This window comes from Zootoca vivipara, chromosome 14 (assembly GCF_965207765.1).
Source record: "Zootoca vivipara chromosome 14, rZooViv2.hap1.1, whole genome shotgun sequence".
In the NCBI taxonomy this organism is placed as follows: domain Eukaryota; kingdom Metazoa; phylum Chordata; class Lepidosauria; order Squamata; family Lacertidae; genus Zootoca; species Zootoca vivipara.
Genome location: NC_142597.1, coordinates 40,540,210 through 40,566,673, shown reverse-complemented (window position 1 = coordinate 40,566,673; position 26,464 = coordinate 40,540,210). Strand labels below are relative to the sequence as shown.

At 46.4% G+C, this 26,464-nt stretch overlaps 1 protein-coding gene across 5 annotated transcripts in view; it reads left to right on the top strand.

Annotated features, from left to right (window-relative positions):
* The window catches only part of GGNBP2 (gametogenetin binding protein 2), a 36,922-nt gene continuing 10,458 nt past the window's right edge, over positions 1-26,464 (top strand). Inside the window, exons 1-8 of one of the 5 annotated variants that reach the window (XM_088657489.1) lie at positions 1-51; positions 3,221-3,358; positions 13,676-13,756; positions 15,283-15,536; positions 16,433-16,531; positions 18,142-18,267; positions 18,358-18,471; positions 26,013-26,222. In XM_088657489.1, coding sequence (XP_088513615.1) covers positions 1-51; positions 3,221-3,358; positions 13,676-13,756; positions 15,283-15,536; positions 16,433-16,531; positions 18,142-18,267; positions 18,358-18,471; positions 26,013-26,222 — 1,073 coding nt within the window. Of the gene's footprint in view, positions 52-443; positions 555-3,220; positions 3,359-13,675; positions 13,757-15,282; positions 15,537-16,432; positions 16,532-18,141; positions 18,268-18,357; positions 18,472-26,012; positions 26,223-26,464 lie in introns of those variants that run through there. The other 4 variants (XM_088657488.1, XM_088657487.1, XM_035139418.3 and 1 more) reach the window with 4 other exon arrangements.

Sequence of the window (26,464 nt, the reverse complement as noted above, 5' to 3'; positions counted from 1 at the left end):
ATGCGCGAAAAGCCGCCTGACGGATCCTCCCCTGTTTCTCTTTCTCTAGGGGTGAGGGAAGCGCGCCCTCCCCTCCCCTCAACTGCGTGCCGAGGAGCGCGAGGCGAAGGAAGGATTTAAAATACGGGGTGGGGAGAGAGGAAAGGGGCGGAGCGTACATAATAAAACGCCGAGAGAGAGAGAGAGAGCCATGGTGGGTGGGGCTTGGGCGGGGCCAAAGGGGAGCGAAACGGCCGTGCGCAGAAGTAGGGAGGGGAGGAGAAGGAGGAGCAGCTAGGCCAAGCAGTTAATCTGAGAGGAAGGTGGTGGCGGAGGGGGGGAAGTGGGCGGGGTTAGGGGAGTGAGGGGGCGGGGCAGGCCGAGCGGTTGGTTGGGGGCGGCGGGTGGGGAAGGAGGGGAGGGCTGGCCGGCCTTTTTTTCTGCCTCTCGCGAGAGGAGGAGGAGGAGCTAAAGCCGGACGAGGAGGCCCGAGGTCTGCTGTAGCAGCGCTCCTGAAAGGGGTGGGCGAAGGAAGGGAAGAGAGACCGGGCAAAAAACTGCCCGTCCCTTTTGAGGTTTGTGCGCACATGTCAGTCCCTCGGCTGCGACAGGGGCAGCAGAGCCTCAGCCAATAGCAAAAGTGGGCTGGGGGTGGGTGGCATGGTAAATTTGCATATAGGTGTGGAGCCTGTCAAGGAAATACATCTTAGCTCCCTCCTCATTTATTCCCTTCTTAGAAGGATTAATTCTTCCTGTAGATTTATTTCCTTTCTACTCCCCCCCCGCTATAAAAAGGTTCTCCAGAATCTCTTTTAGGGGTTAAGGTGTGAGATCGCGAAGGATAGACCTTGAGCGGGCTTCTTTGTTGTTGTTGCTTTAATTATTTCCTTCTAACGTCTTCAGGGTGCATGGCGGTTTGCAAGCTGCAGAGCAACAAGTCCTTGCCCCGAGGTGTTTGCATTTGGAAAGATTTTTTTTTTAAATCGACATCAGAGGGAGTGGGTGAAAGTGGCTTTAAAGGGGCTGAAGCAGAAAATCAAAAAAGGCTGATAGGATGAACCACACTCTCCCTTATTAAGGAAAGTCTCCTCCGCAGTTGGTTTGACGGGTTGAGGGTGAAGATAGGGAGGATTTCTTGAAATGTGATAGTGGGAAGTTGACATCGTTTTAAAATTTGGCGTGTTGGATGGGTGTATAGATGTGTATACATCTATATGTGCATGAAGCTTGTGGATAACTCTAGAATGAGAGCAATTCTGCCCCACCCCAAAAAACACCCATCTTTTTTTGACCCCCCTTTTTTACATGCCTGCATTGGTTGGTGTCATAGAAATGCCTGTGCACGCTTGAGTGGGAGCTTCAGTCAATCCTGGTGCCTTGATTAACATACCTGTATGTGGCATTTGCATAGCACAGGTTTTCATTAGGTGTTGGTTTGAACCCTCTTGATTGTAGATTTTAATTGTAGGTTTTAAAATACTATGTGTGACAAGGGCTTTTCTGTGTACCTGAGGCAGGCTATTTATTTGTAAAGAGGAATTATTCCTTTCATATGGAAAACCGCTGCTTGTTAGTGTACAGTTCTGGGCTAGATGGACCCTCAGTCTGACTTGGTCTAAGGCACCTTTTTGTATTGTGGCAGTTCTGGTCACAGTATTTCACAGTATCATTTTTGAAGGTTGGCGGCATAGAGCTAAGGAGCATATGCATTCTTGGGGTTGTATCTAAAGCTAGTCCTACTCAGAGTAGACCCATCACAGATAACATACAGAACTAACTAGGGTTTGTTAATTTACTCTGGGTCTAACTCAGAGTAAAACTGAGTTTTCTGCAACCCTTGGTCTTGAGGTAGTATATCTCTAAATCAGTGTTTCTCAAACTTGGGTTCCCAGCTGTTATTGGACTACAACTCCCATCATCCCTGGCCAGTGGTTATACAAATCCTCAAATTATTTGAGTATCTTTTTCCTGTGTTCTCCTTTGGCTCAGTGAATTTGGACTGATGGAAGAGGTCTCTGCTCCCTTGCTAGGATCCATAAGCATTGCAGGAAATAAGTTTTAGGAACATCCTTGCAAACGAAGGCTGAACTGTTCTTTGATATACTTCCTCTTCGTTAACAGCCAAGCCTTTTGGAAGGTGCCATTCTGTGTGTTTCCTTTCAGCCCTTAGTTATTTACTACTGTTACTAAGGCTGATCTGCAATGTGGAAGAGCATCAGGGAGCCTGCAAGCTCTCCTTTTCCTAGCCAAGCCAGTGATAAAACCCATTACTGTACTGAAATAATGGGTGCCTGCTTTCTTGTGCTGGGACCTTTGTGGAAGAAGGACATCCCTTGCCCACTGTAAAAATAAAGCCTCACAATGCTATTGCCAAAGATTTAAGGTTTAATAGACATGACTAACTTGGTTCCGTTAATTTAAATAGCTTTACTTTGTTGGATTCAACACGGATTTATTTATTTCAGCTATTTATATACTGGTTAATCCTCAGAGCATCTTGAGGGGTATACTCAATATTACAGAAATATACACTGTGTGTGTGTGTGTGTGTGTGTAATATTATATAATATTGTCTTGGATTGATCAATTGTACATACTGCATTTTTACTGTATATTTCTTTTGTAATACCATTAACGATGTTCACTGCTTTGTAGGCTTTACTACTCAGCTTTGAGCCATTGAAAATAACGGCCATGCTAACTTGGGTTGATTAATTTCAGTAGGTGTGCTCTTGAGTAAAAAGTGGCTGGATACAACACTATCATAAACAAACTATGCCATACCAAAATTATTAAAAACAGATGGGAGTAAATATGTCTACTCTTTCTCTGACCTACACTTTGATGTTTTTGTCCCCCAATGTTCCCCCCCCCATTGCAAACTCCAATATCTCACTTTTGGTGTCGTTTTTTTATGGCTTAGAAGTATTCATGAGCTCTTAGATTTTCCAGAAATTCCCAGACTTTACAGTTCATTAGCTGTAAGGATAGAAAGCAGAAGCCCATTTTTTTGGGGGGGGGGATCCAGGGTAAAACTCTGTCAAGTGTCCTCTTCTTCCTGGCCCCCCCCCCCGCCCCGCCCCAAGAGGCCTTATTGGGGGCACTCTGGTGTGCATTCAGAGAATCTCCCCATGCCGAATCATCCAATGCGGCAAGGCAGGCTGAGTTTCCCTCTTGTGGTGAAAGTGCGGTGGCGAATCCAGAGCTTGCATTTACTTGCCTGGGGTTTGGCTGTTTTCAGGCTAGGAGCTGGGAGGAAGAAGCAAGAGTAGCGGCGTCGGCAGAGATGGCGCGGCTGGTGGCAGTTTGCAGGGACGGCGAGGAAGAATTCCCCTTCGAGAGGCGACAGATCCCCCTCTACATCGATGACACCCTGACGGTAAGCGGCGGTTGAGCAAGTTGGGCTGTGTGCTGTGTGCACGGAGGAATTGCAACATACCGAGGCAGTATTTTGCAATGCCTAGGCGAGCTCTCTCTCTCTCTCTCTCTCTCGCACCCCCCTCCCGCTCCACTCCACCGCCCTCCCCGGGCTCTAGAAAGGCCCCAGCCCCGCCTCGGAGTTCTCCCAGGACAGTAATTGGTGCGCTTTGCTGCACACACTGTTGCATCAATTGTGCACAGTGCGCTTTCCCCCTTAACCACGTCTCTAACACACACGCATGCGGGGGGGGGGGAACCACACACACAGACGGCCTAACCAGAAGATAGTCGTAGCCATTTTGGAACCTAGGTGTCTGCAAAGAAGCGGGAGGCCTCTGGTGGTTTTGCCTGACGCCTGAAAGGCGAAAAGGTTTCTGTGCGTCTTAAGTGACCTATTAGCTGTCTTGTCACTCAGGCTGTCTCCGGTCCCAAAATCAGTTAGTGAACTTTCCAGGATTTGGTTGCAGTGGCCATGCTCCGCGCAGTTGTGTGGCTTGAGGTTTTGTGTGTGTAGCTATTGTGTGGTGTTCTTTAAAAACAACAGTGCACTGTGCAGCTGAAAAGGGATTTCTTCCTAGACTTATTCTTGCTCTTATTGCATTTGTATCCCACCTTTCTCTCTGAGGGGCTCAAGGTGGCATGCACAGTTCTCTCTCTTATTTAACCCCCACAACAATCCTGTGAGGTGGGTTAGCTAACCCAAGGTGCTCCATTGAGCTTCATGGCCAAGTAGAGATTTGAACCTTGGCCTCTCAGGTCCTAACCACTGCACTGCACCGGCTCTTGAAATGGTGCAAGAAGCATTTTGGATGTGTTACTTATATTTATGTAAGGAGCTTAGTGACCTGACGTATCTCTCCCTAACATGCGTTTCAGGACTGTTTGGGGGAGAGAAAGTGCTATGAGACGATCCAAATTCTGTGACCGCAAAAACTAGAGCTCCCACCTCCAGAGAGAAAGTCTGTCTTATTCTGCAGCCTTTGGTTTGATATCCCAAAGATGGGTGTGTGTCTGGCACTTGGGGCCTGACACTTGGATTATCCACTGTCAGAGGGAGGTTTGGTTAGGAAAAAACAAACTATCCCGCCATTCTCAGTGCCAAATACAGGCTGCTTATGATTATGGGAGTCTTAATTTTTGAGTGAGCTGAAATCAGCTTCCAAAAAAATGTAAGCTTCTAAAAGATGCTCAGGCTCTGATTTTGGTGAACCTCCACCAAGAGGAAGTTACCCAGGAAAAGGAAATAGCTGGGCAGCTTCTAAGATTACAACTCAGCGTCCCATGGCGGTCCCTGGTGATGTGGTTTAAGAATGTAGGAGGAGTCCTTCTGAGTCAGGCCAATGGCCGGTCTTGTCCAGCATGCTGTTCAAACCAGATAACCTGAGTGCAACAACACTACTCTCCCACCTGTGATTCCCGGCAGCTTTTATTCTGGACCTGGTATGCTGGAGAGAGTACCAAGCCATTGTGGCTTAATAGCCTTCTGCTCCATGAATGCCACTATCCTTTGGCACTCTCTGAGCCGGGTCCTCTTTCCTGGACAACTGGACCTCTTTCCGGGTCAACTGGATGGCACCTTTTTAATAGCAAATTTTCAAGCCTGTTAAGCCATTTTGTGTGTGTCATGCTGAAATTCCCTCTTCTACACCACTGCTGCAAGATGTAGCTGTGTCCTCATACACATCTCTCCTCCCCACCCCGCAATAAGAAGCAGATGTGCCCGCAGCCTAGGGGCCTCACTGGGGTCCTCATTCTGCACAGGGAGCTTCCTTCCTCTTCCCCTATGCAGATTATGTCTTAATATGTTTGGATCCGGTAGTTCATCCACTTGCTGCAGCCAGGCTTAATGGAGTGGTGATTACTCTAAGGCTATGTATACACTACCGTACATCAGCCATCCCCAAACTGTGGCCCTCCAGATGTTTTGGCCTACAACTCCCATGATCCCTAGCTAAGAGGACCAGTGGTCAGGGATGATGGAAATTGTAGTCCAAAACATCTGGAGGGCTGAAGTTTGGGGATGCCTGCTACACCTTTAACATTCTTTCCCTCAAAGAATTCTGGGCACTCTAGTGCACCTGTCCCTGAGTTACAGTGCCCAGCAACCCTTAACAAACTATGGTGCCCCTAATTATTTGAGGAAAAGAACAGGCTTCAAACAGGCTTTAGAGACATAGCATGTACAGTGGTACCTCTGGTTATGAACTTAATTCGTTCTGGAGGTCTGTTCTTAAGCTGAAACCGTTCTTATCCCGAGGCACGCTTTCGCTAATGGGGCCTCCCGCTGCACATGCGCCTCTGGTGTGTGATTTCTGTTCGCATCCTGGGGCAAAGTTTGCAACCAGGAGCAGCTAATTTCGGCTTAGCGGAGTTCGTAACCCGAAGCCTTCGCAACCAGAAGTGTTCGTAAATAGAGGCACCACTGTATACAGCCTTACAAAACTGCAGTCCTAAACACCTTTAATTGGGAAGGGCATAAGACCCCATTAGACACAGTCAGTGTTAGAAATTAGCCAGGCGCCAAGTGTGTTTTGCTACTGGCATGGGTCCAATAGCCACTGTGTGGAGATTTCTGGGCGACCACAGTTGAAAAACCTCTGTCTTAGTCCCTGGTTAACACCATTTCCATTTCCACAGTATGTGTTTCCCCATCTTTGATACTGGGACAAGTGAATTGTTGTAAGAGCAAGCTACAGTCAAGCAATGTAGTTGAGACCATAGAATCATAGAATTGTAGCATTGTAAGGTACCCCTGGGGGTCCTCTAGTCCACCCCCAAGCAAATAAACATTCCGTTGTGGCAACTGTAACATAGTTTTAAGGTGCCGTTTGGCACCTAGCTTATATATCAAGAGTTTCTAACGCTGGACACAGTGGCATATTTAACTTCCCAGCAAAAAAATGCAAGGATTTCACTGTACAGTACTTTAATAACTCTTTGAGATGTCGAACATCTCAAAAGGTGCTGAAATGGGTCACTGTGTGTTCCTGCAATGTAGTTACCAGTTGCAGGCCTTGGATTGGGGGACTCGGCGCTACAGCTAGGTGTTTGCTGTAGCCACAAGCTCAGGTGAGGCTTCTTGCATTTTGGTGGAAGGATTTGGATGAGATGAACCATTTTATCTGGTTCCTGCTGAACTGACAGTCTCCTCCTGATCCAAGAACTATCTTACATCTGAGACTTAAAAGCTTGGTCTAAAACACCTGCAGAGCCCCAAGCTGGGGACACCCTGATGAATGTGTCACTTCAGAAGCTGGCTGTGAAAGCTTCCCTCTTGTTCTGCTACGTCTGTGCCTCCAGCTTCTCCCTGACCAAAGCATCCTTCCCGCAGCTGCCTGGACTTGGGATAGTGGCACCCGTGCAAATCCATACTATTTGCCAAACTCCAAATATATTTGGTAGTTGTCAACAGTCAACGCGTACCAGGATTAGTTTGTGGCCCACTAGAAACACGAGCAGAGCAGGACGTGTGTGTGGCGGGGGAAACACACTTTTCTTCCAGGTTGCCAAACTTTGTTGCCTGGTCACCTGGAGGTGCTGCTTGGGTGCCCTAGGTGAGCAGCAGCTTGCAAGCCTGCTAGAGTTGTGGGCAGGGAGGGAGAGAGAGCTGGCGCCAGTCAATGTAGACCAGAAGCATCGTGCACCAGGTATTTTGGACTGCAGCTCCCATAATCCCTGACTGTAGGTCATGTTGGCTGGGACTGATGGGAGTTGTAGTTCAGCAACATCTGGAGGGCTCTCCCAATACCTGATAACCTGGATATGCCAGGATTTGAACCTGGGGCTGCTCTGCTGCTGAGCTGTGTCCTCTTCCCTTTGCGTGAGTGTTGCTCAGTTTCTGTGTCAAGGTGCATATCCTTTCCTTTGATACAGTGGTGATTGGTAACTATAGTGCAGGGCTAGTCCCCTCCCCTCATGACACACCCTCTATGCAGTGTTAGAAATTAGCCAGGTGCGTTTTGCGACTGGTGCAGGTCCAGTTGTGACCACATGGGAGATCGCTAGATGCTAGGTTGGTGACCGACATTTCTCTCTAACTATCCCCTCCAGCTTAAGCAGGTAACCAGGAGAGCTTATTTATTGCATTTATAGTGCGCCTTTTCCTTCAAGCAGTACATGGTTTACCTTCCTCATCTGTTAATCCCCCCAACAACCCTGTGAGGTAGGCTAAGGGGCTGTGACTGACTCCAAGGTCACCCAGCGAGCTCCAGTACTGAGTGGGGATTTGAACCCTGATCTCCCAGGTCCTAGTCAGACACTAACCACTACACCACACTGGTCAGCTCTATAAATTAAGTAGGCAAATAAATAGGGGGAAAGCCAAAAGTCACTTATAGAAGGATCTGAAATATTTTCCTTGAAGCTTGAATTTGTATTATTTGATGTTTTGATGTATTGTAAACCGCTTGAGATTTTTTCTTTAAAATATAAAGCGGTATATAAATGAAACTATCAACAACAACAAATTAATTAATAAATTTCATTGGAAAAAAGGCACCTAGGCATTCCATAGTGGTGACTGTTACCTAGGTTTAAGGTGCTATTTGGCGATTAGCTTATATATCTGAGTTTCTAACACTGTCTCTATGGAAGAGCTTTTAAATACTTCTGTGTACGTTGCATAGGGCTAGAGAAAGGGTTAAGCAGATATTTAAGAAAAGCTCCCATCATTCCTGTCCCGTAGCCACACTGGCTGGGGCTGAGTTGGGAACCCCCAGCAACATCCGGGTGCTGGTGGAAACAGGTTCCCCCAACCTCACAGTTTAAAGGACAGAAAAGATCCTTTTCAAACCAAAGGAGTCTGTGTTTGTGCTCATAAGGCAGCGGGAATGTTGGATTGGACCAAAGTTCACTCCTTTGCCTTCTGGGAGCATGAGTCATTCTTCTCTTCTCAGTGACCTCTGACCTTCTGCAGGATCAAGCCCACCACTTGCAAGATAAGGTTTTCTGTGGTTGGCTTTGAAGAGGGAGATCTGGAGTGGAGTTGGGGATTGGTAAAGTGTACTCCTCACCTTCCATAAATTCATTCTGGGGATTTCTGCCCCTTGCCCTCCAAACACTGAGTGGCTTTCCACATAAGCCAGATATACAATAAACACACAAGCAGTGAATCTAGAGTGTAGTATAAAAACAGCAATATATATATATATATATATATATATATAATTTTAAGAAACCAGATTAGATGAGAAGCTCTGGGGACATAAAATGGTCTTTGACTTTGTGATGAAAAATGAAACCAAATAGGGACAAGCAAATCTCTCCATTTCGATTTCTTCTTTTTCTTCCAGTCTTAAATTCAGCTCTTCAGAATTTTGTTTATTTTTAGATCTTCATGAAAATGACTATGAAAATTCTTCAATGTTTGCGTCTGAATTTCTAATGCACATGTCTTCGTATGCAACTTTGCTTAATATTATAATTTTTGTTAGACGTTCTCCCCCCCCCCCATACAAGGTATTTTTGTACATTAATTTCACTAATACGTGCTTCTAAAAATGTACATCTGACCTACCATGTGCATTTTTGTGCATGACTTGGTTGGGGAACTGCATTTTAAAATTTGGTGAAGTGGCAAGTTGTGATGAATATCTGAGTTGGTGCGTTGTTTCAGGAAGTGCAAATTAGGTAGAGCAGGCACCCCCAAACTGCGGCCCTCCAGATGTTTTGGCCTACAACTCCCATGATCCCTAGCTAACAGGACCAGTGGTCAGGGATGATGAGAATTGTAGGCCGAAGTTTGGGGGATGCCTGCGGTAGAGCAACCTCAGCCCTCCAGATGTTTTGAGACTACAGTTCTCATCATCCCTGACCACGGGTCCTGCTGGCTAGGGATCATGGGAGTTTTGGCCAAAAACATCTGGAGGGCCGAGGTTGAGGAAGCCTGAGGTAGAGTCCCATTTAGATTCAAACCAGGTCAAATTTCTCTCCCATCCCTAGCCTCAAGGTAGGCATCCGGGGGGGGGGGATCTCCTTTGGAAGGTTGTTCCAACATCAAGGTGCCACTACTGAAATGGTTCTTCTCCCAGTTAACCACCCAGTGCATTTCAGAGGACAGTTGCACCACAGAGAGGGGAAGGCAATGAAAGTAGGAGACTCCAGTCCAGTTGGCTACGTATGTGCCCAAGAGGCCTCTACTGCTCCTTCTTATTTGGACCTGGGATATTGGTTCGGTTTTGCTCCCATGAAACCATGTTGCAGAACAAACCTTTCCTTAGCTATAGATCATGGTTTCTTAAGAGCAGAACAAACCACAGCCCTTGGTTCAGGCAGGTCGCTAAGTTCGAAATTGGGTCCCAGTATGAATGGGGAGGATGAAGAGGGTGCAGTTTTGCTTATGCTCAGTAAACCATGGTTTGCGGCTTACTGTGATGTGTGAACTTTGAGCGAAATAACGGGGTGCGGTGCTGTGAAATCTAGAAGGACAAATGCTAAGAATATTCTTGCATGCTCATAACCAAGGCAGGGCTATTTCGGATGTGGGCATGTGCTGTAGTGGCAAGAGACAGTGCAGGGTGGTAATTAAAAGTTATATTTCACAAGGCAGGAGCGCAGACCTGCACACCGACTAGTTGTCACTGTTATGCCACAGTTGCAAAGCACGTGGAATGCTGTCTGCGTAGGGTAACTTTTGGACCTCTTTGAACAAATGCTGAGCCAAAGTACACAGAGAAGAGAAAATGAAAGAGAACTCATTTTTAGCCAGGCTGGTTTAACACTACCCATAGCTATATAGAATAAAGAATTGTACAGTTGGAAGGGAACCAAGGGTCATCTAGTTCAACCCCTTGCAATGCAGGAATCACAGCTAATTAATCCCTGACAGGTGACCATCAAACCTCTCTTTAAAAACCTCCAGTGAAGGGGAGCCCACCACCTTCCGCTGTTGAACAGCTCTTACCATCCAAAAGTTCTTTCTAAGGTTGAGTCGGAATCTCCTTTGTAGCAATCTGATTCCATTCATTTGGGTCCTACCCTCTGGACCAGCAGGAAACAAACTTGCCCCATCATCCATGTGACAGCCTGTCAGATTTTTGAACATGGCTATCATGATTTTTGTTTGGAAAATGAAAATAACAAAAGCCAGGCCGCTTTGCTTTCACCTGTTACACCTAAAAAGGGGCCACCAGACACTCCACTAAAGAGAAATGTGTTAAAGGTGTTAACTGAATTGCAGAGTTTTTTTAATTTTTAAGTGCCCAAGTTTGAAGCTAGATCTTAATTTTGTGAACCCCCCATCCAAAAAAGAACCCCCACATGCACCCTATTAAAAAGCACTTTGATTCTTTCTGGTTCTGTAGTTCTGGTTCATTCTGGTTCTCAAGAGCCACCTGTGCAGAACTGGCTTTGGGATGTTTGTTTTCATTAATGCCACCCCCAATTAATGCCACCCCCCCAAATTCAGAAGTTCCTGGGGGTTTCCTTTGAAAGGCGACGGGGAAATGAAAGTGTGCCGGATCCATTACGCAGACAGTGTTACCATCCAAATTAAGGCATAAGGGGGTGGAGGGTCCTTGGAGAAGGGAGCCACAGTTGTACCTTGCGTGTTCAGGACTTCTGTAGTCCAAACTTCTGATATGCAGAAGCCTCCTTCACACATTCTCTGCTAGAGTAGGAGGCTTCTGCACACTCTTCCAGCTTGTGTTTGCCAAGAGCTCAAAAGTGAGAGATTCTCAGGGGATGCCCGTTTCCGTGCCTCACAAGGTAGACCTGCCAGCCCTTGTTGGGTGTAGATTTACCAAGAAGGAATTGAATCCGGAAGTGTCACAAAAGCGCTGTGCCAATTAGTGTAAATCTGCAGGGTAGTCCTTGCTCCCAGCCGTTCCCCCACCCTCCTCACGCAAGGCTACAGGAGCAGAAAACATTGTACCTTGGAGTCACTTGTTTTTAATTAATGCGCTCCTAAATTGGCACTTTGGGAGAATTGGCTTCTCCCCCACCATTAAGCTGTCACACGTGCGTGATTCCCGCTCTGTAATTTTGTTGCTGTAATTAAGCCGTTGGATCACTTACTCTTGCGTGGCGTTTGGAGGCTGCTGACTACTTAGGAATTGCACAAGCCCTTTGATAAGCAGAAGGACTGTAGCTTAGGGGTTAGAGCACCTGCTTTGCATGCAAAAGGTCCCAGGTTCAATCCCCAGCATCTCCAGGTAGGGCTAAGAAAAGACTCCCTGCCTGCAGCCCTGGAGAGCCACTGCCAGTCAGTGTTGACAGTACTGAGCTAGATAGACCCATGGTCTGTCTTGGTACAAGGCAGTTTCCATTGTTCCTGTTTAACTGGCCGGCTAAACCAGATGAGAGTAGCCGATGGGTCTCAAACCCTCGGTGAGTTAGGGACTTCCCCTACCTGCGAAGACAGGTTCTGGCTGATGGAGCAGATGAGACCAATAGTGGGTCCAGCAGTCAAGAAGGCAGTTTCTGCACGTGCTGTAGAGGGAAGTGGGGGGCAGATGAGGCTCATCCACCTGGAGATGAAAAACTCTGATCCTAAATCTCCGCTGCCTCGTGGGACATCTTTGGGAGAAGAAAAGGCTAAGGAGCAAACCCTCCACAAATTGGGAGCGGAGTCCCTAAGATGGTTGGATGGTACACCTCCTTCCGGCAACTCCTGCAGCCAAGGTGGTGCCAGACATATTGCTCTGCTTCCCTTTGGACCACATCTGCAAGGCTGAGAGGGGGTGTGTCTTGTCATCTGGGCAGCCCAGGACCTCCATACACAGTGCCCAGGCTTGCACCCCAGAGGTGTCACTTTGGTGCTACAAATGCAGCAAAAATGCAGCATGATGGATCTCCGCAGCCACAGCAGCTGCTGTGATTCTCCAGCAGTTTGGCTTCACCCCCACAGGCACGCTCCACTATCTTTCAAGACAGACGGATGCCAGTGTCCTTAATGCTGAACCATGAGGACTGAACCTGGTTAGGAACAAGTTGCAGTGCGATAGTAGGGCATCTGCTTTGCATGCAGAAGGTCCCGCATTCTGTCCCCATAATCGACAAGGCTGAGAATGTCCCCAGTCTGAATCCCTGGAGAACTGCCTCCAGTCAGTGTAGATCAGAGTTCTTCAGTCTTGGGTAGGACTATACCTCCCATCATCCTTAGCTGATGTAGCCAATGATTGAGGATGATGGAAGCTGTGGTCTGACAGCACACATTCCTGAGCCAGATGGACCAGTGGGCTGACTCTGTGTAAGGCTGCTGCCTACCTTCCTAGGAGCATAAATGCTGTCCAGTGCAGCAGATCTTGATGATGTAAAATTTGAGGGGAGTTGCATCTAAAGGATCTCTAGAAAGTGAGAACCAGGGGCAGATCTACACTTGTCATTTATAATGTTAAAAATGCGTTGTTGAAATGTGACATCAGAGGGCGCTGCAGAGGCAATAGAAAACTGCTATTAAGCATTATAGAACTTTTTTTAAAAAAAGGTTTAGAAGGTCAGGAGAATGCTGGATGTGCTTTGAAGTGCAGTAGACCACTTCAGTTAGTGAGTTGGGACCTACCACAGGTTATGGCGTGATCCAAGGTGGGTAGCAACAAGAGCACTACCACCAGGCAGGTATATGACAACGTATTAGGAAGTGGGTCCCCAAATGCATGTTTGGCTAAAAGGTGGATCCTGAGTCTGATAAGACTGCTGCAATATATGCTCAGACTTTGAAAATAACTTTTGCTTAAAATCAAGATCATTGCTAAATGCACTATTCCCTATTGTAAGGGTGCTGTTGCGGCTACTCTTGAGTAAAGACGCTCAAGTCCGCTCTGTTTTTAAGAGTTTTATTGTGCATAGTATTTACAGTGCAGAGAGAGCAGAAAACATGACCTCTCAGTCACTCGCAGAATCCGGGAGTGGACGTTTCCGGCTGCGTGACCAGAACAAGAGCTTGGGCACCCCGAAACGCCTTCTCCTGACCTTACGTTTGGGGGCGTGCCTTAATTCGGGTGCCGGAAGGGGGCTGCATGTTCCCCTCCACCTGTTGGCCAGGGCGTTGCAAAGGCTCTCCAACATCACTGAGCCCTGACACCTCCGTCCCGCTGACTTCCTGATTCCCCTCACCTGACCTGCTGCTGCTGCTCTCATTGGGCGAAGTGCTGGTGAGCAGGAGAGGGGGAGGTTCCCCAGAGGAAGGCCCCCTGACACATATCATCTCAAGTTTTGCCCTTTTCACACTGCTTACAACTTTTTTTCTGATTTCCTCCCCCCTGCACCCCTCTGGCAATATCTGGCTGGATGTGTGACACCTGGAGGCCTCACTCCTGTGCCTTCTTTTTTCTTGCAGATGGTGATGGAGTTTCCTGACAACGTGCTTAACCTTGATGGGCATCAGAACAGTGGGGCGCAGTTAAAGCAGTTCATCCAGGTAGGTTGCTGCCATGCACCTTGAAAGCCGAGCACCAAAATGTCCCCAGCAACGTGATTGCTCTTCTAAGATTTTTTTCATTTTTCATTTTTGTTTAAATTGTGCATTCGTTTAATTGTTTGTTGCTTTATTGCACAAATGCCATGGCATGTTTAGTTGGTTTGACAGCAGCAGCAGAAAAAAACCCCACAAAACATTTCTGCCGCGATTACAATTTTATCATAACCGCAACACCAAAACAAAGATTAAGAAAAGAAAAATATTTCTTTCACAATTGCAAACTTACTGTGCTACAGTCAGGGGGGGGGGTGTAAAAAAAAATCTTAGCTTGTGCTGATATTTAAAAAACCCTATCCATTCTTTATTTTTCTTACTTAACGTTGAATTGGCTTTAGCAGCATGTGCTTTTCTAACATTAAAAAAATAAGTTTAATCTCATGAAACATATCAAAACCACATGGAATATTAGAGAGGTAAAGGTTACTCAGTATAAGCAGAGGCCATACTTTCAGAAATTTGTTATGTCTATATCCTGCTTCTTTTGATCTTAAACAATAAATTATTTTTGGCATTAAAGCTGATTGCCATGGCTTATTTATGTAGTCACTGCATAGAGGTAATTTTGGGATTTTCCAGAGTTCCATCGGGAGAGGGATTGCTTGTTAAACCCCTCTAGGAATTGTAGCTTCACATGAGGACAGGAATTAGGGGTCTCCTAACAACTCTCAGTGCCTGTAACAAACTACAGTCCCCAGAATCCTTTGGGGGAAGCAACAGCTGTTTAAAGTGAGATGATACTGCTTTAAAGGTATCATGTGGATGGGGCCCATGTCTCTTTACAAAAGGTGTTTCAACCGATCGCCCTTCTCTGAAACTCTTCCGCTAACGGCACTGAGTTTTTAACATGCAAATGAAAAAAAAAGCAGTTTGTGAGGCAGGGGTAAAAGATAAAAAACAAGCAGGTCAGTTAAATGCAATACAATATACTGAATATAGGTAGGATATAACAAGAAACACCCTGCGCTCTTTGGATCCTACTTTGTTTACTGTGGAGCCAAAGAGATACATTTTTGAAGAGAGTGCAGCTTCTGTGTACACTCATACCTCGGTTTAAGTACACTTCGGCTTGAGTACTTTCAGTTTAAGTACTCCGCGGACCCGTCTGGAACGGATTAATCCACTTTCCATTACTTTCAGTGGGAAAGTTCGCTTCAGGTTAAGTACAGACTTCCGGAACCAACTGTGTACTTAAACCGAGGTACCACTGTATAGAGTTCTGCATTGCAGTGTAGTGGTTAGTATCAGAGGGACCTGGGAGGCTGGGTTCAAAATCCCCTCTTGACCATGAAGCTCAACTTGGTGACCTGGGGTCAGTCACTCCCTCTCGGCCTGTCCTACCTCACTGGGTTGTTGTGAAGATGCCAAGGAGATGCAGAACGAAAAGGGGTGATATAAATGCAACAGAATAAATTTAATCAGGCCTTTACAAAAACAGAGAGAAGAAGCTCATTTCTCTCTTTCTCTAGCGGCACAGCATGCTCAAGCAGCAGGACCTGAATATTGCCATGATGGTGACATCGCGCGAAGTCTTGAGTGCTCTCTCTCAGCTTGTACCGTGCGTTGGCTGCCGCCGGAGCGTGGAGCGCCTCTTCTCTCAGCTCGTGGAGTCGGGGAATCCTGCCCTCGAACCCCTCACTGTCGGGTCCAAGGGAGTCCTCTCTGTCACTCCCAGCTGCATGAGGGATGCAAAGAAGCTCTACACGCTGTTCTACGTGCACGGGTACGCTGAAGGGGGCAGTGTGGCGGTCACTAGTTTGTGGGCTGGCTTAGGGCAGAATCATAGAATTGGGAGGGACCCCGAGGGTCATCTAGTCCAACCCCCTGCAATGCAAAAAATCTTGTTGCCCAACATGAAGCTCGAACCCGTGACCCTAAGATTAAGAGTCTCATCTTGGAGTGCAGCTCCTATCATCACTGGTCATTGACCTAATGACTGCTTTCTAGGGCTGACGATGGGATGGAGTCCAGCAAGATCTGGAAGGCTGTTGATTCTCCATGCCTGGTGTAAAAGCAGATCATGGATGGAAGGAACTACTGCTATTATTACTAACAACAATAATTTGTTGCTGTTACTAATTTGTTATTAATTTATATGCTGCTTATATGCCAGAATGGCTTCTGAGCAGTTTAAAATGGCAAAACCAGTCTGTAATTAAAATACATAATAAACATTAATTAAATCCTTAATTAAAATAGGCAACCAAACAAGCAATTCAAAAGCCCGACAATTAAAACACAGCGATGAAACCAGAAGTTCAGTTCCGGAGAGGGCTTTCCTAAAGAGGTGCACTTGCAGGAGCCGGCAGAATGCCCATATTGATGGGGGTCAGGGACTCTCGTATTTCAGCAGGGCGGGCCTTATAGGATACTGGTGCCGCCAGTGAAAAAGCCCGCCTCCACGTTACCACAAACCTTGTTAAAAGAAACGTGGGAGGAAGGAAATCAAATCTGCCAACAGTCTTAATGTTTTTATAGGATTTTGCTTTGCAACCTTCTAAAGTTTTAACTCGTGAGCAGCAGCACCTTGTAAAACGCTAATATTCGGCTGCAAGTTAATTGCGCAGCGGGCTTCTGCAATATCTTCTATACCTCTCTGTGGTGATTTTTTTTTTAAAGGTCCAAGTTAAATGAAATGATTGATGCGATTCCGAAAAGTAAGAAGAACAAGCGGTGCCAGCTGCACTCCTTGGACACGCACAAACCCAAGCCCTTGGGGTAAGTTCTTCAGAAGCAGTGTCCCTCTGTGCAGAAGCCAGAAAGGGGGCTCTTCCACGAGCAGGAGGGGGAGCACCTTCCCAGTCAAGTGGCTTTGTAAGCTGCTGCAAGCAGGGCAGCAAGGGTGAAAGAAGCAGGGTAGCTGAAATGTGCAAGGTTTAACACACAATTTAAGAAGCATCCCTATACACGGATGCTCTGTTAAAGTACCCAGAATAGTTCTGGGACACCCTAAAAGTGGCGGGTATGAAAAGCAAAGCAGTCCGTCTCACTATAATGTAAGCTTTATGTTGTGAACCGCTCTATGGATGGAGGGCAGTATACAAATTTAATAAATCCACCCCACCAGGCGGGGCCCACCTTCTAGCTTTTGGGTGGCAGGGTGGGATAGAATTTAATAAATCATAATAAAAACCTAAGTAGAAACTGGCCCCCTCTGGCAAATGTGACTCTAGAAAGACAAGCTGAATCTGGAAAGCCTGACTTGAGCTGTTTTGCTTATTCATCCAAAATAAGAGTATAAGAGAAGCTCTGCTGAATCAGAGCAAAGTCTTGGGAAGAGTCCTGCTGGGGGCCCATTTGGTCCTGCGTCCTTTCTCCGTAGTTGCTAACCAGATGCCTCTTCCGGGAAGCCAAAAGCAGGACCAGAGTGTAGCAGCTCACTCCTCCCCGGTTGCGATTCCCAGCAACTGGTCCTCTGAGGCGTATGGCCTCCCACAGTGAACACAGAGCATAGCCACCGAGGCTGTTGCAGCAGACCTCTAACAAGCTCCCGGAAAAGTAGGTCTTTGGTGTTTGTTCCACCTCCTCTTCAAAAGTATCCCAAATACCTCTATGTTGCTAGGTCAGCCTCCCACAACCTGGTGCTCTCAGATTACAGTTCCCGGTGCTGGCTGGGACAGGTGAGATTGGCAATCCCAAACACTGCTCTATTGGCAGCTGTCTTCCAAAACATCTGCAAGGCACCAAGTGTGTAAGACTGCATTCGATCTTACGGCTTGCTCCTGGGTTGGAAGGAAATCATTCCATTCAATGTGGGAATGAATGAATGAGGTTCCCTTGCTTTCCCTGGACCCCAAGAGCTGGGCAAACTAACAACAACAACAACAACAACAACAACAACAACTATTATTATTTTATTGTTTATACCCCGCCTATCTGGCTGCGTTGCCCCAGTCACTTGGGGCAGTTTCGAACAGATATGAATACATAAAACATCAAATATTGAAAACTTTGCTATACAGGGCTGCCTTCAGATGTCTGCTGGGAGGGCATTCCACAGGACGGGCGCCCCAGCTGAGAATGCCCTCTCCCTGGTGGTGGTTATTATTATTATTTATTAGATTTATATACTGCCCTTCATAACAAGATCTCAGGGTGGTTCATAAAGTAAAAATACCAAGTTAAAAACACATATTACAGTGAGGGAAATGCCAAAAGGCCCTTGGAGCTGGATAGCAGTGTCCGGGCTGGATGATGGGGGTGAAGCCATTTAGGGCTTTTAAGGGTCAGCAGTAGCAGCACTTTGAATGGTGCTCCTAAGGGTCAGGAGAGTTGTTGTGCCCACTGACGTAGCCGCTAAATTCTTGTCTTAACACTGTGTGCTGCAGCGAAGGGAACGGTAGCGCCCTGAGTGCAGAGAAGTTAGGTGCAGATAAAAGAAGTAGTGAAGACGACAGGAAGGAGAGCAGGTGTAGGATCACTTTCTACTATGGACCTTTCCAAGGAGCAGCCAGGTAAACGTGTTCCCGTTGCCTCCAGCCCTCCACACTTGGGGCGGCTTCGTTCTGCTTTAACCCGCACCGCTTTCCCCTCCTCCCCTGCAGGGGTTGCTGGATGGACGTGTGGGAGCTGATGTCTCAGGAGTGCAGAGACGAAGTAGTTTTAATCGACTCCAGCTGTCTGTTAGAAACATTAGAAACTTACCTCCGGAAACACAGGTGAGCAAATGGAAAAGTGTATTTTCCTAGAGTGGCGCTCGAGTTTCTTAACTCTCTGTCCAGCAAAGTTGGGTTTTTGTTGTTTTTTAAACGGCTTATATGCACGTGTGAAATCTCGGCCAGTTTCTGAAGCTCCTTAGAGTTCATGTAACATTTTTGCATCAGCAGCTAAGGAGCTTACGGGGCCCTTCCTGGAGGAGCACACCGCTGAGGGAGAGGGGGGAATGAGGCTCCCAGACAGCTTGACTGTTCAGCATTTGTCCTGATCTGTTTGCACAAAGCTTGCACTGAAGTTATACTGCGTTGTATAAAGCATTTCCCTGTGGTGCCAATGTGGTGCAGTGGTTAGAGAGCATTAGACCGAGACCTGGGAGACCAGGGTTCAAATCCCGGCTCAGCCCCAAAGCGCTCACTGGGTTACCTCGGACCTAGCTGTTCATTCTCAGCCTAATTTACCTCACAGGTTTGCTGTGGGGAGAAAATGGGGAGGAAGCAGAAGCATAAAGGCCACCTTGAGCTCTCTGGGGGGAAAGTGGGCTGTAAATGTAATAAATAAATACTGCTTTTTGTCATTGTACTTAATGTAAAAAGTCTGCAATGTTTTAAAAGGTGAATTATGCACAAGCTCCAAATCAGCTTCAGTGGTATAATCCAATTTTTTCCAGTATGTGGTTTGAATCCAGCCTGACAATAGCGGCTGCCTGGAAGCGCCCTAACAATTCTTCTTTTACATCCGGCACAGTCTGAGACTGGATGAGACCCCTGCTTAAAAGCATGGTGGGTGAAGAAGATGAGCAGAAGCTGGTCCCTGTAGGACCCAGGTGCATTAAAACGACATACAGCGGGTTGTATCCGACATTAGTCCTGCTCAGATTACACCTATGAATTTTTTTTTTAAAAAACCAAACTTTATTTCGATTCTTTAAAATATTACATAAAGAAAAGAAAATTTAATACATAAAGAAATAATAATCAAACATATACATCATTCAAAGACGTATAACCAAAAAGCAAAAAAAGACAAATAATAATAATAAAAGAAAAGGCAATAATCAAAGAAAACAAATTATCCAATCCAATAATATAATCAAATAATATATCAAATAATATATAATACAAAATGATAGTACAAAAAGAGAAAAGGGAAAAAAAGAAAAACATTAATAAAACTTTAAAAATTTGGCTTCCTATTGTTTGCGCACCGCTTTCCTTTACTTAATTTCTCTTATCTTGCTTTATCTAAGTTACTATTTACACATGTTCTCCATATTTCCCTGCATATCTTTCAATCTAAACAAATCAAGTCAGTATTCATCCCTTCTTTTTTCAAATAGTCCTCAACATATTTCCATTCTGTTTTGCAACTCTGTTTGGGGATATTTCTAATTGCTGCTGTCATTTTTGAAAGATTCATAAATTCTACTAATTTTTCCTGCCACTCTAGAATGGTCGGGACTCTTTCCCCTTTCCAGTTCTGTGTGATGAGGAGTCTGGCTGCTGCACATGCGTAAAGGAGAATATTTTTGGACTTCCGGTCTACTGCGCTGGCGAGAGGGCGCAGAAGCCTCGAGCTCCGAGGCTTCTGGCTTTTGTGGAGGGGGGGAATCCCGCGTGGGCGCGCGGACCCCCCAAAACCCCGGGTTGTGCTTCCCGGGGGCTTTTTGGCCCGGCAGAGCTCCTAAACGCGGCTCCTTCGCTACCCGAGAAGCCCGTAGAGCTCTCAAGAGTTAGCGGAGTGGTAGTTGCGGGAGCCATCTTGGGCACGTTCATCACCTCCAGAAATGAAGCCCTGATCCTTCAGTCAGTCAGCAGTGGATGCCTTCCGTAAATTAAAGGATTGGAAAAAGAACACGTGAGTAAAAACTTTAAGCGGCAATATTTTTTATTAAAGATGGACATGGTGGGAGATTTTTAAAAAACGGAAGTCGGTCTCCCACATTGAGTACTTTAAAATACAGTAATCCGATCCCTGACAGGGGAAGGGAGAGGAGCAACCAATTCGTCAGAAATAAGACTTTGAAACCCTCCAGGAGACCGGACCTTGGTTCCTGGAGAGATCAGTGAATGGACTTAACATTTTGTTGATATCATGATGAGATGATATGATTTATTTGGATTAATGGAATAGCCAGGACGGGACTTAAAATGGTTTCCACTATGTAATTTGATTCCTGCCACATCCGGCTTCACTATCTGCTGTTTTCCCACGGGACTTAAGAGCAATGACGATGGAAGTTCCAACACTATCACAGGATTTCTATTACCAAAAGGTCTACCTGGAACTTTTGTACATTAAAGATGAGCTGGACAAGAACAACACGCAATGGAGACAAATTCATAAAAGACTTGAGGAGCCAAGTGACAACATGGAAAAAGACGAGGAAAGAGGACAGACCAGCTCTGAGACAATAAAGGAAGAATTACAAATGACAGACAATAATGACATTCAAGAAGAATTTCAAAGTTACAAAGAAGAGGAGGAAGAAGGATGGCAAAATGTCCCACAAGTGAGAGATGTGGGTCTGATTCTGGACTTGATTAAAGAACCCCTCAACCGAGAACCAGGGAGGACCCTTGCACTCCCAATGAGAGAGGGAGTGCTGGGAAACCACTGGCAAACTGGGATGGGAGGAGGGTGCTGGGAAGCAGCAAGAAAAATGGGGAAACAATATGCTGGGTTCACAAAACATTGTGGGAAGTTTGCGGTAAGGGTGGGGGTGGGCTAAAAAGTTTATTCATGTGATTTAAGGCTGGATTGATTGGGAAAGTCTGACACTGGTATGAATTATGGAATTTGCTGGATTTTCTGGGTTACCTGGGTCCGGGGGAAGGAGGGAAGAATGAAGTATTAAAAGGGAATTCTTTTCTGATGAAAATTTAAGTTGGGGAATTAATTAATTAGAATGTATGTATATAAAAATTGAGTTAATAGATAAAAGTGAAAGGATATAATTAGAGAGGTAATTTTAATCAATTGGAAAATAATTGGTATTATGTGGAAACTGTTCCATAAGGATCTGGAAATGGGGAACCAAGGGGGGGGGACCGGGGGAGTCTAAATGATATGATGATGATATAAGATTATTAGATAATTTTTTCTTTTTTCTCCTTTTTGATGCATTTTTTGTCTTGTTCTGTTTTCTTTTTGTGTTTTCTCTTTTTTCCTATTTTTCGTATTTTTGTATGGTTTCTTTTATGTGGAAAATGAATAAAGATGAATTAAAAAAAAAGTAAAGGAGAATATTTTTCCTATCTTCTGGGAGATTCTCTGGCACCATACTTAGCAGAAATAATTCTGGCTTCTTATCAAATGTTATTTTTAGCATCTTTTTAAATTTCTCATATACCAAATTCCAAAATTCCCTAATTTTACCGCACTGCCACCAACAATGGTAATAATTTCCAATCTTTTCCTGACATTTCCAACATTTATTTGAATTTACCTTATAAATTTTAGCAACTTTCTCTGGGGTCAAATGCCATCTATACATTAATTTTAGCATATTTTCCTTTATCCCCACACACGCTGTAAATCTCATCCCTTCTTTCCATAATTTGTCCCACTGATTACTGTATATGGGTCTTCCGATATCTTGGGCCCACTTTATCATGGTTGCCTTTACTATTTCATCTTTCAGTTCCCATTCCAGAAGGTAATTATACAATTTTGCTAATGATTTTTCCCTATTTTCTATCAAAAATTCCTGTAATTTAGATTTTCCCTCTTGAAACCCAACTTCTTTATGTTTTTGGAATAAACTAGATTATACCTATGAAAATTAATGGACATGCCGCAGCTTCACTCTGTTAATTCCAACAGGTTTTGTGTATGTCTCTTTTGCTTTGAGTTTTGTTTTTTGTTTTTGCAAAAAGGAGGTTTTTGAACTATTAAATGATGTATAAATTCTTTCAAAGCAATAGATAAGTGTTTGTCGCAGTGCACAAAAAACCAAAACCAAAAAGATGCAGTGGCGCTGTTAATGCGGGTGCAAATTAAGATTTGGGATTGTAGAAAGGGAAAAGGAGCGGTCTGTTCCACCCCAAATTCAAGATGCAGCCATATAGTGCAGGAGGGAACTCCTGGTTGCTTCTGACTGGCAGCAACTCTGGGCAATGAGTTCGCCCAGCCCTGTTGCCTTAACTGGACTATCTATTTTTTTTTTTCTTACTAAACGAAAAGTTTGGTTAACATAGGCATTGGCAATTAGCTATAAACAATACAATTTGATTTTAATCACGTCTTCTAAAATATTTTGACATCTGTTTTGGTATCGTGCTTTTGAATCTGGGAGCCAACTTTCACCATTGTGGTTTCGTATTTTGGTTTGTCTGCAGCCACAGTTTCCTGGTTCAGATGTAATGAGAAACCATGGTTTAATGGACACTTCCTGGTTTTTCCATTCCAGGAGCGGAGCAGGAGCCTAGGGGGCTCCATGTGGGTGCACAAAACTCCCTTGTTTCTTGGCTTCTCAAGCCGAGATTTGGCTTAGTCACAGCTGTCCCCTGCTTTGTCTGTGAAAGGCCCTCGGTCTACCATAGTAGGGCTGGGAATGTCCCTTGCCCCAAACCCTGGAGAGCTGCTTCCAGTCCTACAACTGGAGGTAACCGATTTATACCAGCTGCCTTTCATATTTTTCAAGTTAAAAGTCATCCCAGGTACTTTTTGGGATCCCAATATGGATACAAGCATATCATAGTGATTTAGATAAGATACACTCAAGTTTCTTGAGACGTATCCTCGGGCTCCCAAAGTCAATCAAGTATGAGAGACGATGTGTGCAGAATTAGGTATACACATGATGGAATATTGGGCGTAGACTAGCACTATAAAACACTGGCTGCGTTGCCATTTTCATTCCCAACCTCTGAGTCCGCTTTCCAATTTACTTAAGGACTCCTATAAATCAAGATGGCTCCAACTCATACCCAGCAAAATTAGATATTTCGGTATTTACTTGGAATTATTGTATAATTCTAATGAGCAATATATTTATCACAATATCCAAATTAGATTAAGGGATATTGAAAAACAAAACATTGAGTCACCTGTAAGTGAAATCTGCTCCCCCAGGGTCTATGGTTTAAATACACCCTTTAACAGGATCACAGGCCCCAACTTGGTGGAACGCTCTTTCACTGGAGACCAGGGCCCTGTCATCTTTCCGCAGGGCCTGCAAGACAGAGCGGTTCCGCCTGGCCTTTGGGTTGGACTTAGTCTGATCCCTGTGTTTTTCCTCCCTCATGGCTTGGATTTATGGACAACTTAAAATCAGGCTGCATTTTAAATTTTAATACTGTATTTTAATCTGTATTTTAATCAATTTCTTTTTATGTTTTACTGTAATTTTATTGGTGTGAGCTGCCCTGAGCCCGGTTTTGACTGGGGAGGGCGGGGTATAAATAAAAATTTATTTATTTATTATTAATATTATTATTATTATTATTATTATTATTATTTCTCAAAGTTAATAATTCCAGCCCAATGCAGTGCATGTATGCTAGCCCGACTGAATGTTTCCCCCTCAGCTTTTGTTAAGGGCAGATATTTAAACATCCCTAGAAATGAGAGACATTGCAGATGTTATTTGAATGTGCCGGACACTGTAGAACACATTATTTTCTACTGTCTACTGTACAACTAGCTGCGTAAATGCGTGTTATCCCCCTTTTTGGGTGGTTTAACATCACGGCGCAATGAAAATATCAGATTCTACCTGTCCGGTATTAACCCGGAGGTAACTGCAAGGGTAGCTAAGAATCTGTCAATAGTACCGTGTTTCCCCCTTTTTAAGACACCGTCTTATAACTTTTTTTTCTCAAAAAAACACAAGGTGTCTTATTTTCAGGGGATGTCTTAATTTTTTATTACGATTTTTATTATGGACCCACCCTGGGGAGCAACTTCTTTTAAAAAGAGACACGGAAAAAAGAGCAAAGGTAGCGGTGAGGGAGGCACTTTGTGCATGCTTAGAGACCACCCCATCCCCAGCTATAAACCCACCCCGGCTTTCCAAGATTTCCAAGACCCCTTTTCCCCGGCACTGGACTGGCGGGGGGGATGTGAAGGGGGTGTCTCTCTGTGCATGCTCAGAGGCAGCCTTGTCCCGGGTGCCGCTATGGGAGGGGAGGGAACTCACCCAACCATGACCCAGATCCTGGCCACGATGAGGCGGCGTGCGCCAGCAACGGACTGAGCCAGAGCCCCTGGCGCAGGCCAGCGTTGAGCTCACTACTGGCCCCGCCGAGCGCAGCCACGGGCCCATCGCCCAGCCCGCCTGCCTGCCTCCCGCTTCCTGCCCACAAAATTCCGGCGGCGGGCCATGCAGCCCACGCTGCTCCGGCGGGGCGGAAGGGGCCAGCAGCGCTTCCGCTGCCGTTCGTGCCCTGGCGCCGCGGAAGGACCCGCGGGCCTCCCACCGCCGCTCTGCCTTGGGCCATGCGGCCCACAACGTTCCGGCGGCGCGGAAGGGGCCAGCAGGGCTCCCGCCGCCGCCCGTCACCCTAGCAGGGCCAGCGGGGCTCCCGCCGCCGCTCTGCCTTGGGCCATGCGGCCCACAACGTTCCGGCGGCGCGGAAGGGGCCAGCAGGGCTCCCGCCGCCGCCCGTCACCCTGGCAGGGCCAGCGGGGCTCCCGCCGCCGCTCTGCCTTGGGCCATGCGCTCTGCCTCGCCGCTCTGGCTCGGCACTCCGCCTGGTGCTGCTGGACGTTCCGAGCGCTCGGCGCTGCGGAACGCTCCACTCTGCAGCCGCCTGTTCCGGCGGCGGGGCGGCAGGCCTCCTTGGCCGGGCCAGGAAGAGGCCAGGCCGCTGGCTGGGCGCTCCGCCCGGCACTGCTGTGAGCTCTGAGCACTCGCCGCTGCGGAGCGCTCCACTCTGCAGCCGCCTGTTCTGGCGGGGGGCGGCAGGCCTCCTCGGCTGGGCCAGGAAGAGGCCAGGTGGGTGGCTGGGCGCTCCGCTCGGCACTGCTGTGCGCTCTGAGTGCTCGGCGCTGCGGAGCGCTCCACTCTGCAGCCGCCTGTTCCGGCAGGTGGCTTGCCGCTGCAGTAGCTGGTTCCAGGCCCTGCTGGCTGGCTGGGTTCCGCTGGCTGGCTGGGGCGCTTGGCGGTCTCGCTGTACACGGTATGAGAGGTATGTCTTATTTTCGGGGGGTGTCTTAGATATAGCAACTCCTAAAAAATGCTGCCATGGCTTACTTTATGGCTACGTATTAAAAAGGGGAAAACACGGTATCTCTTGGAGTGGTAAATGACACAGTTTAGCGGGAAGACAATGAAACGAAAATTTGTTACTATATAATCTTGCATGGCTGCTTCTTTGTACATATTTTAAAATTTGTGTATATTTTAAGATGGTCCATCTCTGTAATGCCTAATGAAGGTTTGGAGAAAGAAAGCTGCTGCCAGTCAGTGTTGACAGTGCTGGCCTAGATGGCCGGACTACTCTGAATCCAGCTTCCTCTGTCCCTGTGTACAAATCCTTCATCCTCCACCAGAGAGAGGTCTTTACATAGATGACATGTCCTCTTTCCCCTTTCCAAACAGGTTTTGCACTGACTGCAAGAACAAAGTCCTGCGGGCTTACACCATCCTTATTGGCGAGCTGGACTGCAGCAAAGAGAAGGGCTACTGTGCCGCTCTCTACGAGGGGCTGCGCTGCTGTCCTCACGAGCGCCACATCCACGTGTGCTGCGAGACCGACTTCATCGCCCACCTCCTTGGCCGAGCCGAACCCGAGTTCGCAGGAGGGTATGAGTATGTAATTTGCTAGAGTGGGCTATCTAGCACTTTTGCTTCCTTTTTAAAACATTTTTTTCTCCTTTTTACTGAATGTATATTTCAGATATATACATGTGGTGTGCGTGCCTCTCTTCCATCTCTCTCTGCTGCATTGTTGGCCCTTTTGCGGGGAGACAAGCTCACCTTCCTCGCGCAAACGCTACTTCCAAGTTGTGTGTGTGTGTGTGTGTGTGTGTGTGTGTTTGCAGTGTCATCTG